General features: G+C 33.9%; 1 protein-coding gene across 1 annotated transcript; it reads left to right on the top strand.

Annotated features, from left to right (window-relative positions):
• The first annotated feature begins 10474 nt into the window (after positions 1-10474).
• On the top strand, positions 10475-13628 carry LOC102668055 (importin subunit alpha-4). The gene is made up of 10 exons (XM_014770420.3): positions 10475-10642; positions 10729-10828; positions 10915-11003; positions 11101-11238; positions 11582-11770; positions 11862-12025; positions 12166-12244; positions 12481-12612; positions 12803-12936; positions 13186-13628. Exons 1-10 carry the CDS (start codon positions 10511-10513, stop codon positions 13496-13498), a joined length of 1470 nt encoding a protein of 489 aa, XP_014625906.1. The 5' UTR covers positions 10475-10510; the 3' UTR covers positions 13499-13628.
• The last annotated feature ends 208 nt before the right edge of the window (positions 13629-13836 follow it).

A 13836-nucleotide genomic window follows, 5' to 3' on the forward strand; every position in this document is an offset into this window, starting at 1 on the left:
GCCCGTAATGCCTTATGCATTCGGTACCTAACCAAGTGAGCCCAGTCGATCTGATGACCGGTAAGGAAAGCCCACATCAAAATCAAGTCCTCCTCAGAGGCTTGAGCCAAATTAGAAGAACGGGGAAGCAAAATTCTAACTATAATATAGTGCATGATGCGACAATCAAAGGTTAATGATCCGGCCAGTAATCTACCGGTCGTTTCTGCCTGGTCATTACAAACCATATGGCGAGCATCATGACTAGAATAATCAAACTTCCAGTCATCAACAATGGTGCCCTCAAAAGGTGCACCTTGACTGGGTAATTTAGTCAATGAAAAGAACAGAGATTGATCAATGATCATATAAATACCATGCACCTCATAAGAAATAATGTCATCCTGAATTTTTAAATTGCTGTAAAAGACTTTAACAAGTTCAGGATAGTAAGGCAATTTTAAGGACATAAAATCAACCAATCCAGAGTTTTGAAACACTTGATAACAGTCAAATATCTCATCATTAAAGAAATCTGTGTCTAGGTACTTAGGGTCTAAGATGATCCTAGAAGAAAATTGAGAGTTGTACCGTAGACGTTGATCATCTGAAGAAAATAGAGTAGATGATCTTGGAGATGATAAGGAAGGATGAATTGGTGCTGTGGGTGCTTCAGATGGTCCGTGGCGGCGATGGCCAACAGCAGCGGTGGTGGAAGACGTTCCCTTTCGCTTCTTCGACGATTCTGCCATTTGATGAAGTTTTAGTGAATTTCAATCAGTAGAATTGAAAGAAGAGTGAAAATGATGAAGATTAGGCTTTGTGGGACGTGATTTGGTTAAGAATTGAAGGAGTTATGAAGATTTGAAGATTTAGGGAAAAAGAGGCACGTAGGGAGGAGTGTGGCTGCGCAGTGCCACTGGATTTTGTGAGTATTTATAGAAGAGGGTGTGATGTAATCGATTACAAGGTTTGGTAATCGATTACAGGATCATTTATCCTTCTGGTAATCGATTACAGGCTATTTGTTCTTGTGTAATCGATTACACTTAATGATAATCGATTACCAGAACACAAACTAGGCTTGTTCCTCTAAAAATTATCTATGTCTATGCTAAAAAATATAACTATATCAATCATCACCACTCATATGTATTTAATTCAATCATTCAAGCATCAAACACACAATAATGCATCAATCAAACATAATAACAAGAATTTAAGCAAAATCAAGCAAAGTAACACACTTAACACAAACAATCAATCATTAAGCATAGATGATTCAATCAATCAATCCTTATTTATCCAACTCACTAATATCTAAGAGGCCTAATTCCCTTCTAATGGAATTTTTTTTCTTTGGGGAGAGGTTTTGTGAAGATATCAACAAGCTGATTCTTTGTATCAACAAACTCTAGCACACAATCTCCCTTCAGAACATGATCTCTTAGGAAATGATGCCTAATTTCTATATGTTTGGTTCTAGAATGTTGAACTGAATTTTTGCATAGATTGATTGCACTTGTATTGTCACACCTAATGGGTATATGATCAAGAAAGATTCCATAGTCAGATAGTTGTTGCTTGATCCATAAAATTTGGGCACAGCAACTGCCAACAGAAATATATTCTGCTTCAGTTGTAGATAAAGCAACACTATTTTGCTTCTTACTATGCCATGATACAAGAGCAGATCCAATAAATTGACATGTCCCACTTGTGCTCTTTCTATCAGTTTTGAATCCGGCAAAGTCAGAATCAAAGTATCCTATTAAGTTACATGTTGAGTTCTTAGGATACCATAATCCTAAATTGATTATTCCTACTAGGTATCTTATGATCCTTTTTACTGCACTCAAATGTGATTGTTTGGGGTTGGATTGGAACCTAGTACACATGCATACACTAAACATGATATCTGGTCTACTAGCAGATAAATAGAGAAGAGATCTAATCATACCTCGATATTGTTTCATGTCTATAGACTGATTGGATTCATCTTTGTCTAAATAACAGCCAGTACTCATAGGTGTATCCATGTGCCTTGCACTTTCCATATCAAATCTTTTGATCAATTATTTGCAGTATTTTGCTTGGTTGACAAATATACCTTCTTTAGTTTGCTTGATTTGTAACCCCTGGAAGTAATTTAGTTCTCCCATCATTGACATCTCAAAATCGCTTTGCATATCAAGAGAAAACTCCTTGCATAATGAATCATTAGTGGATCCAAAGATTATATCATCAACATATATTTGAACCAACAAAATATCATCATACTTTCTCTTTATAAATAGTGTGGTATCCCCTTTTCCTCTTGAAAAATCTTTCTCTAAAAGAAATTTGCTTAGACGTTCATACCATGCCCTAGGAGCTTGTTTCAAACCATATAAACCCTTTTTCAATCTATAAACATGATTTGGCTTATCTAATATTTCAAAACTTGGAGGTTGTTCAACATATACTTCTTCTTGAATTAAGCCATTTAGAAAATCACTTTTAACATCCATTTGATAAAGCTTAAAATTCATTATAGATGCATAGGCTAAAAGCATTCTAATGGCTTCTAATCTTGCAACTGGAGCATATGTTTCTTCATAATCTATACCTTCTTCTTGATTGTATCCTTTTGCAACTAATCTAGCCTTATTTCTAATTATTATGCCATGTTCATCTAACTTATTCCTAAATACCCATTTTGTTCCTATGATGGGGTAGTTTTCAGGTTGCTCTACTAGTTCCCACACATTGTTTCTTTCAAAATGATTTAGTTCTTCTTGCATAGCAACTATCCAATGATCATCTATTATGGCTTCATTTATATTTTTAGGTTCAACCATAGACACAAAAGCCATATTATTGCATAAATCTTTAAGAGAATGTCTAGTTGTTACCCCTTTTGAGATATCACCAATAATATTGTCAAAGGGATGATCTTTTGAAGCTTTCCATTCTTTTGGAAGTTCATCATTTGATTTGGCTTCTTCTGGAGGATCTTCATTGCTTCCTTTCCCTTTTCCTTTAGAATCTTGTCCATGAATATGCATTTGTTCTAAAGATTCTGCAACATCATCTAAAATATCCTTTCTTGGAGAAATAGCATTAGTCTCATCAAAGGAAACATGAATAGATTCTTCAATAGTCATAGTTCTTTTATTATATATTCTATAAGCTTTACTATGCAAGGAATAACCAAGGAAAATTCCTTCATCTGACTTAGCATCAAATTTTTTCCTAAGTTTTCCTTTCCATTGTTTAATACAAAGCATTTGCAACCAAAGACATGTAGATGTGAGATGTTTGGTTTCTTACCATTGAAAAATTCATATGGAGTTTTCTTTAAGATAGGTCTTATTAAAGCCCTATTCATGATATAACATGCAGTATTAACGACTTCAGCCCAAAAATATTTTGGAAGGGGAGTATCATTCAATAAGGTTCTAGCAATTTCTTCCAAAGACCTATTTTTCCTTTCAACGACTCTATTTTGTTGAGGGGTTCTAGGTGCAGAAAAATCATGTTCAATACCATGCTTTTCACAAAATAAATCAAATTTTTTATTTTCAAACTCACCCCCATGATCACTCCTAACAGATATAATTTTTAGATTTTTCTTATTTTGAATAACTTTTGCAAGTTTCCTAAATGCTTGAAATGCATCATTCTTATGAGTGATAAATAATGTCCAAGTGTATCTAGAATAGTCATCAACTATAAGAAGGTCATAGAAACTTCCTCCAAGACTCATAATTCTAGAAGGGCCAAACAAATCCATGTGTAGTAATTGTAAAGGTTGAGTAGTAGAAACAATGTTTTTGGATTTGAATGAAACTCTAGTTTGTTCTCCTTTTTGACATGCATCACATAGTCTATCTTTTTCAAATTTTAGTTTTGGCAAACCAACAACTAAATCTTTTGAAATCAATTTATTTAAATGTTCCATGTTTATGTGAGCAATACGTTTATGCCATAGCCATGGATCATCATCTTTGCTAAGAAAACATTTATTATTATCTAGTTTTTGGCTTAAATCTATCATATAGACATTGTTAACTCTATACCCTATATGCTTTATATTTGTATCATGTTTATGTTCAATTAGACATTTTTGAGAATCAAATGATACTAGATAGCCCTTGTCACATAATTGACTAACACTAAGCAAGTTGTGCTTAAGGCCTTCAACAAGTAGAACATTTTCAATGGAGTTTGAAGAATTCGTATCTATTTTTCCAACTCCAAGAATTCTACCTTTGTTGTTATCACCATAAGTAACATGCCCACTTTTCTTGGGAGAGATATGTGTGAACTTTGATGAATCTCCCGTCATATGCTTTGAACAGCCGCTATCTATATACCATTTCTTCTTCAAAGAGACCTACATAATCAAGTTTGTGACTTAGGTACCCAAACTTTATTGGGTCCTTGTGTGTTAGTATTGACTAAAGATCCTTTTGGGACCCATATCATTTTGATATTGTTGCAATTTTTCTTAAAATAACATGTAGATGTGCCATGCCCTTTTCTTCCATAATAAAAACATGTAATGAAAGGAGAATTGTATTTTTGTGAGAAAGAAAAGAAACTTTTGTTGTTTTTCTAGTTTGTATCCAATTCCTGCTTTATCAAAAATACATCTTTGATTTCCTAATATAACATCTAGGTTATTCTTGCCAATAGAAAATTTTGCAAGTGAGTTTTTCAAATTTTTAATTTCTTCTACATATTTGCTACAACATTTACATGAATTTACTTTTTCATTAGTCATAGTAGAAACATGAACTTTATCACTAGATTTAGAGATTGAAACTTCAATTTTAAGAATATCTATTTCTTTGTTTAATTTTGAAATTTCTTTCTCTAAATCTGAAATTGTTTTCTTAGATGAAGAGACAAGTTTTGCTAGTTTAATTGACTCACTATGTAATTCAGCAAATGCATCTTGTAACTCATCAAAAGAAATAGATTTGTTAAAAGATGTTACCTCTTCATCGTTTTCATAATTTTTGCCCATTAGACATAGATTAACCATTTCTTTTTCAGAATCATCAGATGATTCTAAGTCGTTATCATCCCATGTGATATAGGCCTTCTTTGCCTTCATATCTCCAATAGTCTTCTTTTCAGACTTCTCTATCTTTCTCTTAAAAATTGGACAATCAGCCCTCAGATGTCCGGGTTGATTGCACTCAAAGAATTTTGGAATTTGAGATGACTCTTCAGTTCTTCTTTTAGGTTTGAAGTTTTGTCTTCTTTGATTTCCTCTTATTCTAATAAATTTGTTGAATCTTTTGACAAATAGGCTAAGATCTTCATCTTCATCTAAATCAATTGAATCTTCTATGTCACTTTCCTCTTGGATTGAAGGTGAGGCTTTAAGAGCAATTCCCTTCTTCTTCTTATCATTTTCTTCATGTTGATTTAGTCTTTGCAACTCCATTTCATGTTCCTATAATTTTCCAAATAGAGTAGCAAGAGACATAATAGACAAATCTCTAGATTCAGTGATGGCTGTTACCTTTGGTTGCCATTCTCTACTTAAACATCTTAACACTTTATTTATGAGATCCTCGTTTTGAAAAGTTCTTCCTAATGATGCAAGATGATTAACTATGTGTGTGAATCTTTTCTGCATATCTTGTATAGTACTTTCATTTGTCTTCATCCTAAATAATTCATACTCATGAGTTAGAGTATTTATCCTAGATCTTTTGACATCAGTTGTTCCCTCATGTGTAACTTGTAGAGTGTCCCACATATCCTTAGCACTCTTACAATTTGAAACCCTAAAATATTTATCCATTCCCAGAGCAGAAGTAATAATGTTTTTAGCCTTTAAATTGTACTGCACTAATCTTCTTTCATCTTCATACCACTCTTCTCTAGGTTTCTCTATTGTTGTATTACCAGCCACCATGGTGGGTACATAAGGTCCAACTTCTATGGCTTCCCAAATGTTTAAATCTATTGCCTCAATGAAAATTTGTATTCGGGTTTTCCAGTAGTGGTAACCCTCTCCATTAAAATAGGAGGCCTATTTATAGAGTTTCCTTCTGGGAATAAGAAGTTTGTTGAGGCCATTATTCTTGAAGCTTCTAAACTTTATACAAGAATGAAGCTCTGATACCACTTGTTGGACAAGTGGCCTCAGATATCTTAAGAAGGGGGGAGGGGTTGAATTAAGATATCACAAACTTTTCTTAATCAAAAAATTCTATTTTGATTCTATCCCAACAACCCAAGATTCCTTTAAAGAATGAACTCCTAAATAATAATGCAAATTAATCTTACTAAATACAAATAATAAGCAATAAACAATAAAGGAGTTTAAGGGAAGAGAAAATGCAAACTCAGATTTATACTGGTTCGGCCACACCCTTGTGCCTACGTCCAATCCCCAAGCAACCCGCTTGAGAGTTCCACTATCTTGCAAAATCCCTTTACAAGTTCTGAACCACACAAGGACAACCCTTCCTTTATGTTTAGATTTCTTTACAACAAGAGACCCTCGGTCTCTTAATCCCTTTTTAGAAATAGAAAGAGGAGAAGAAGAAATCTCTCTTGAAAGAGATAGATTGTACAATTGAGCACTCAATTAATTCCTTATTGAATTGCAAGTGTATTGGCCAAGGAATTCTTAAAAGGATAAAATGATTTTGCTTTTTGAGAGGATAAGACTTTTTGTTCTAAAAAACTCTAAGCAAATTCGTGTTCCAAGTCACATATAAATAGACTTTTGATGACCATGTAAAAACCATTTGAAAAGTTGTGACCCTTGGAAATAATTTTCTGAAAAACTCCTCTGGTAATCAATTACAAGACTTGTGTAATCGATTACAGGCTTTAAAATTTGAATCAAAACAATTAGTAACTGCTGGTAATCGATTACCATCCATGTAATCAATTAGTGGCCACTGGTAATCGATTACATCCTCTGGTAATCGATTACCAGAGAGTAAATCTCTTGAAAATGATATTTTTGCTTAAATTTCTTGGCCAAACCTTTTGCAGTTTCAATTTGGAATTCCCTTCCTAAAACACTAGAGATCTTCTTGATGTTGTATCTTGTATTCTTGGATTTTTCTCTTGAATTAAACTTGAAAAACACATTTTCATAAGGCATCAAAACATCACGATCATATGGCATCATCAAAACATCAAAGGAAAAGTCTTTGTTTCGACAATGAGATGTTAAATTGTGGGCATGCTATTTAGTTGTGAATCAGTGTGTGTGTTTAACACTTGATGTGACAAGAATTATGTTGTGAGTTGTGAATTATACAATAACCTGACCAATATTTATATTGAGAAAAGTGTTTATGTGCAATGTTAAAGAGAAAGTGTAGGTTCCTAGTTAGGAACCAATATTAAATTGTAGCGCAATGTGTTAATCATGTTTGAAACACGAGTGTGAGGTCATAGGTATTGTATAATTCATGAGGAGTGTCTACTTGCAAAAATTGTTTTAGGGGTTGGACCTAAAATAGGAAGGTGAGACCCTGACGGATTATTCAGAGTCTAGGCCTTAGGGGTAAAGACACTTAGTTTGAGTGCTCCTTTAAGCCTATGTTGATCTCATATGGTTGGAGCATTCTCGCAAAACAGAGTGATCCTAAATGGACACCTTATGATTTAACTTAGTGAGAGTGACCTGACATACCCATTGTATGGTGAGTCTTGTTATGTACTCCAAAGCGCCCCAGGGTAGTTTTTTCCTGACATGGTATCACATTGTATATAGGCTTGAGTCTTAGCATAACTATTGCATAACTCTTTCTAATTGTTTATTATGAAATTTATGAGTGTTATTATGTCTTGATCGAAGTGTGTGATTCATGTTTAATGTGATTGATGATTGAAAAGTGAATTTTAAATGATAGTGGTGGAATTACGTGAGTTATGTTTAAGTAAGTTGTATCTCATTTATATGATATGTATATCTAGTTGTCATGTTTCTCTATTAGTTAGGAATGTGATGACTCACTCCCTATGTGTTGTTTGTGTTTAGATCCTGTGATGATCTCGAACTTTGTATTCGGGGGAGCAGATGACTAGGTATATTGCTTTAAGGAACCTTGTGCTGAAGGACGTCAAGACACAATGCTCTAATAGGATGTGACATTGGGACATAAGTTTCTATATTAATTGCATGAAGTCTTGAATGACCTTGTTTTAAGCCGAGACGATTTTAGTATTTATTGGACAAGTCATTTTATGATGTTAGAAAAGGGAATGTGAGCCTTTTACCCTTTTGAAAGGCTTTTTATTTAAATGTGTTTTAAGAACTTTTAATTAATTATAATTTATTATTCCTTATATTATTAGTACATATATGTATGGGATAGAGGGTGTCATAGATTGAGAAGTTGATCTTCTTCTACTCAAAAGAAATAACTCACTTCAAATAAAAGATCTTCCAAATTAAATAAATTAAGTTATGATTTACTAAAATGTTTTTTTCTTCTCTTCTCTTGTTCACTAATATCAGCACGAAATCTTGCTCATTCTGAGGCTAAGAAGTAATTTTCAAGATGTATTGAGTATTCTCTAATGATCTCATGATGTATAAATGTGAACACAAGTTGGTTATTTATAGAGAAAACAATTATAATCGTCTGTAATAGATTAGATCTTCAAGGTAATCGATCATTTCAATGAAGTAATCAATTAGATTATCCAAGTAATCGATTAAAGTGTTCATCCAACATCTAGAAAACCACTCAAGAACAATGTAATCGATTAGATGACCTAAGTTATCAATTAAAGTGTTCTTTGTTCGGCTTTGAACAATTTAACAAGAAAGAAGTAATCGATTGATCCACCTGGTAATCAATTAAAGCAGAGACTCTTGAAAAATCAGTCATTGTCTCAAACAAAAGTGTAATCGATTAAAGTAGAACTATAATTGATTAAACCAATATGAGACTTAACTCTTTAAGCTTCAGAAAGCTTGTTGTAATTTTGTTTAGCTTGAGCTAAATTCATGCAGACCCAAGTTTGAGGAAAATTATTAGAAGCTAAAAGTTTTAGCTCAGCCAAAACTGCGAAATCTACAACCCTCCTTCTTTGCAAATCCAAGCTTTTGGCTCCATTAATGGCTACGCAAGCATCCAAAATCATAATAAACATATCAATAATCAATATTTAAGCTTCTAAATACTAAACCCCAACAAAAGAACTCAAGATTCAAGCCAAAGAACTCAAAACCATCATAAAGAAAGAAAAAGGGGGTAAGCTTCTCTTACATACAACATCTCCAAGCTAGATTTGAGAAGAAGAAAAGAAAGATTTTGAGCTCACTCAAAGAACTTGGTCATATCAACAATATCATCACCTCACCACCCGTGGAAAAACACAATCAAAGAAACACTCATAAGAGTTTCTACATCAAAACCCCTATAGGTCATCCTAATAAAGGAAGAGAGGGAGAGAAAAAAAGAGGAGAACAAAGAGACCAAAGGGAGAAAGAAAGGTGCATACCAAATAGAAATCAACAAAAGAGCTATATAGGAGAAGGAAAAAGGATCTCCCTTTTTTGAACTTCAAAATTCTCCTAGCTATGGAGAAGAGACATTGAGGAGAAGAATAAAAATGAGAGCGGGAGGAGGCTTCCCGTGTTACTAAAGAGAGGGAGGGTTTGCTTTTGGTGTTTGCTAAATGTTCCTCAGTTATCTCCTACCGCACCCTTTTTTGCATAACAAAAAACACATAGCTAATGTCCAAATATCATGGAAACCCAAACATTACACATGTAAAAAAAAAATCATTCCATTTTATTAATTGGCTCATTAAGTAACATAACTTAAATTTAATTTCTCTTACACATTAATTAAATCACTTATCATACATTACATAAAAAACACCATGATACAGCTTGTCTTTAGCTGCTAAGTATTTATGCATGTGCTGCATTTGAACACATGTGGGACAACAATAATAACATATTTTATTCAATATTAATCTCTCTTCTTTAAGTTTTTCTTTTACCTACAATCAACATTAATTTAAATATTTCTTCTTTAAACCACTCTATTAATTTTCAACCAAACAACCTCTATTTTCACCTATTATTTATCTTATTTTATTTTCTCGTCTATTCACTTTCATTCTTCCTTTTCTTTCTTATCATTGAAATACAATGTTGATGATTAATTTAAATATTTTATTTATTTAAAAATAAAATATTATAGTTTAAAGTTTAAAATTTCCTTGTAAACTTTCATTGTGAGAATTTCAAGGATTTTGATAATATTAAAAAAATAATATTAATTTCCTATTTGGTTATTTTGACAAGTAATTTCCTTTTTATTTAATACCTTGTGCATACATTTTTCTTAATTAATAAAGAATCAGTATTGGAAGCAAAAGAAACGGAGTCCGCCCCCTGGCATTGGTTTGAATAAATAGACGACATTCTGTTTTCTGTTTTCAGTTTTCAGTTAGAGTGGTTGCACATTGCACTCATTCACTCTCACCTCACTGTTAGTTTCTTGAAAGAAAAAGTCGTCAAAGAAGCAAGAAGTGAAGAAGAATGTCTCTGCAACCTGGTTCTAGTTCTGCTTCAGAGAAGAGGAAGAGAAGCTATCATAGTAGAACTGACCCCTACAAAGACACCCTCCTCAGTAAACGAAGAGAATCTTTTGCTGTCTATTCCAAAGAAGAGGTTTGCAATCTGCATGCATCTTTAATTTTGAGCCACAACTTATTTTCTTAGCCTTTTTTGTTCAGAATCTGAATCTTGTTTATTAGCTATTGGAAGATATTCCTGTGATGAAGCAACGACTATGGTCTGAGTCCGCTGCCGAACAATTCGAGGGAACTATTCACTTCAGAAAACTGTTAGCAAATGGTATATCAATTCATATTTTTAATTTTTTTTTCCATCCATAGTTAGTTTGGTGTAGGACACTAATTTTTCACATTCACTGGGTTTAGGGCACCCTCCAATTGATGAGGTGATTAAAGCAGACGTTGTCCCTCGCATTGTGGAGTTCTTGGAAAGCGATGGTTTACACCAGTTGCAGGTATGCTTTTCATTCCCCTCATCTTTCTGATAAGTGAAGGTTTTGAGTTTTTTGTCCTTACTCACCCAATAGTTGTTATTTTTTCCTCCTTGTACAGTTTGAGGCTTTATGGGTGTTAACCAATATTGCTAGTGGAACATCCCAACACAAAAGAGCTGTTGTTGACCACGGAGCTGTTCCCAAGTTGGTGAAACTTCTGAGCCCTACCAACAACTATGACGATGTCAGAGAGCAGGTAAACTCTTCCTCACTCCCCTTCACTAATTTCATTTCGGTGCATGTTTGAATGAACATTGATGAAATTGAGTTTGAACATTTTTGTTAAACAATAAGTCAAGAGTAGAATTCAATATAAAATTTTGAATCCAGCCGAAAAGTTACTCAAATTGATTCAATTCAGAATCTATTCTGAATTATTCTCTAACCTGGAATCAAATGCACACTTAACTGTTGTTCAATTTCCTGTGCTAATGACTCATATGTCTATCAGTTTCCTCACTCTTATGTTTGTACAATTTCTATCATCTATGAAGCATTCTGCTGAATTAATAAGCAACTATTTCCCATGTCTTGAACAGGCAGTATGGGTTTTAGGGAACATTGCTTTTGATTCCCCATGCTATAGTGATCTTATTCTTAACGAACATGCTCTTCTACCATTATTATCTCTGTTGAACCCACCATCTCCAATATTGTCTATGTTGAGGATTACTACATGGACTTTATCCAACTTGGTCCGTGGAAAGCCTCCGGTAACTTTGGAACAGGTTGGGGACATTTCATTTCATAAAATCTTGCTGCTGTAGTTAAAATTATCCTCTCTGTCCATAATAGTATAATGGGCTTGATCTTTGTCAGGTAAAGACTTTGATGCCTGTCCTTAAGACACTCATCCACAACAGCGACGAAGAAGTTGTATCAGATGCATGCTGGGCTCTCTTTTACATTTCAGATGTCTCAAGTGACACAACAAAGACTATTGTTGAAGCAGAATTTTGCGTAAAACTTGTGGATCTTCTGACGTATGTCATCTCATTGCATTTATTTGATGCTAGTAGTACCTTTTGTGTCTTTCATAATTCATATCATGGGTGACTTCATGTACTCCATTTTCTTATCCTATTGTTCGATAATTTGGGATGATTAAATTACATTTTAGCAGGAATTCATCACTTACAGTTATTGTACCTGTACTTCGGACTCTGGGAAACATTGTTGCTGGTGATGATGCTCAGACTCAGGTAGAAAAAAACAATGTATCATTATCTTCTCATTCTTCTGAAAGCTTGATTTTTTTATTATATGGGCAAGGTGTAACTCTGTATCTAGGAGCCTAATTATTTATATGTACTATGTCACATTATAGAAAATATTGGTATCAACGAGTCATATTGACAATTAAGAAAATATCATTATTTTTTGGTCCCTTTGTCCTTTTTCTTTTGCTCTCCAAAAAATAAACTTTGCATATTTTCAGCTTACAATTGATAAAGGATTGATCACGGGTCTTTCGAAACTTCTTCTTATTTCTCGGGACAAAGAACAGATCTACAAAGAAACTTGTTGGACAATCTCAAATATCACAGCTGGGAATGGAGCTCAAATACAGGTAAAGAAAAGAGTATGAATCTTATAATATATCTTGCTTTTAGGTGTGTCATGTATATGCAAGGGAGTTTGAACTTTTAAACTGACATTTTACTTCGCTTGCAAGTTGCAATACAACTTGTTGTTTGTTGAAAATATTAACATAGAACAAGAGAAACCTTATAAGAAAATTATTATGATTATCGGCGCAGGCTATCATCGATGCCCATATTATTCCTGTTCTTGTTGCTATTGTAATTTATCGTAAAGACTGTGAGATTGACCTAAAGAAGGAGGTGGCCTGGGCCATCTCCAATGCCACTAGAGGATCTCATGACCAAATCAGGTATGGTTCGCCATTACATTTTATTTTCCTTTATCATAATTTTTCCTCTTCAGAAAATACATGGATCACTTTTATCAGTGGAAAAAACAAAGAAAAGGTAACACACACACACATATATATGACTCCAAAAGAATAATGCATGGTATGTTACTCCTGGTTTATTAATAAAGTTATTTATAATAATGCTTACTTCCTCTGCAATATGTTGTGATAATACTTAATTAGGTGTATGATGAAACATTAGTGTAGGTACCTGGTGGATCAACGTTGCATTCAGGCACTATGTGATCTCTTGGCTTATCCAAACTCAGAGATTGTGTCAAACTGTCTCGAGGGGCTAGAGAACATTTTGGTGGTTGGAGAAGTTGACAAGGATATTGATAGAGGCAATAGCTTTGCTGAAAGGGTTGATAAGTGTGATGGATGGGGTATGATTGAAAATTTGAAGAGCCATGACAAGAAGGAGATTAAAGAGAGAGCTGCGAGGATTTTCAAGACATTTTGGGCAGAGGATGATTTGGTGGAAGATACGGATCTTCAGGATGATTTGGGCAGAGGATGAGTTTGGTCAACAAGATTTTTCATATTTTGAATCATAGTATTCTGTTGTCTACTACTCAGCCATGGCTCTGGATTTCTTTTGTTTTGCACATGGGAGGATAGTAATTTGGCATATTACTAAAAGTTGATAACCCGGTTACATGATACAGTGCGTATTTCAGTTAGTTTTACTTTTTCTCTATACTGCAAATTAAAGAAAAGTTGTTGTATGTCTTGCCTTGTGTGTGTAATCAGCACAACTCTCTAGGCCACGCATTGACCTTAATGTGTTTAATGGCCTTCATTCACTGGAGAAGAATAAGTGCAATATTAAAATTTACAAGCCAGTTTCATTTCCCC

Source organism: Glycine max, assembly GCF_000004515.6.
Source record: "Glycine max cultivar Williams 82 chromosome 18 unlocalized genomic scaffold, Glycine_max_v4.0 Gm18_scaffold_54, whole genome shotgun sequence".
Lineage (NCBI taxonomy): Eukaryota > Viridiplantae > Streptophyta > Magnoliopsida > Fabales > Fabaceae > Glycine > Glycine max.

Bases quoted from the DNA above. Each gene is read 5' to 3' on its own strand.
- LOC102668055 (XM_014770420.3), top strand. From the start codon at position 10,511: ATGTCTCTGCAACCTGGTTCTAGTTCTGCTTCAGAGAAGAGGAAGAGA. The intron at 11,239-11,581 runs GTAAACTCTTCC...TGTCTTGAACAG, and splicing joins ATGACGATGTCAGAGAGCAG to GCAGTATGGGTTTTAGGGAA. The intron at 12,937-13,185 runs GTATGGTTCGCC...ACATTAGTGTAG, and splicing joins GGATCTCATGACCAAATCAG to GTACCTGGTGGATCAACGTT.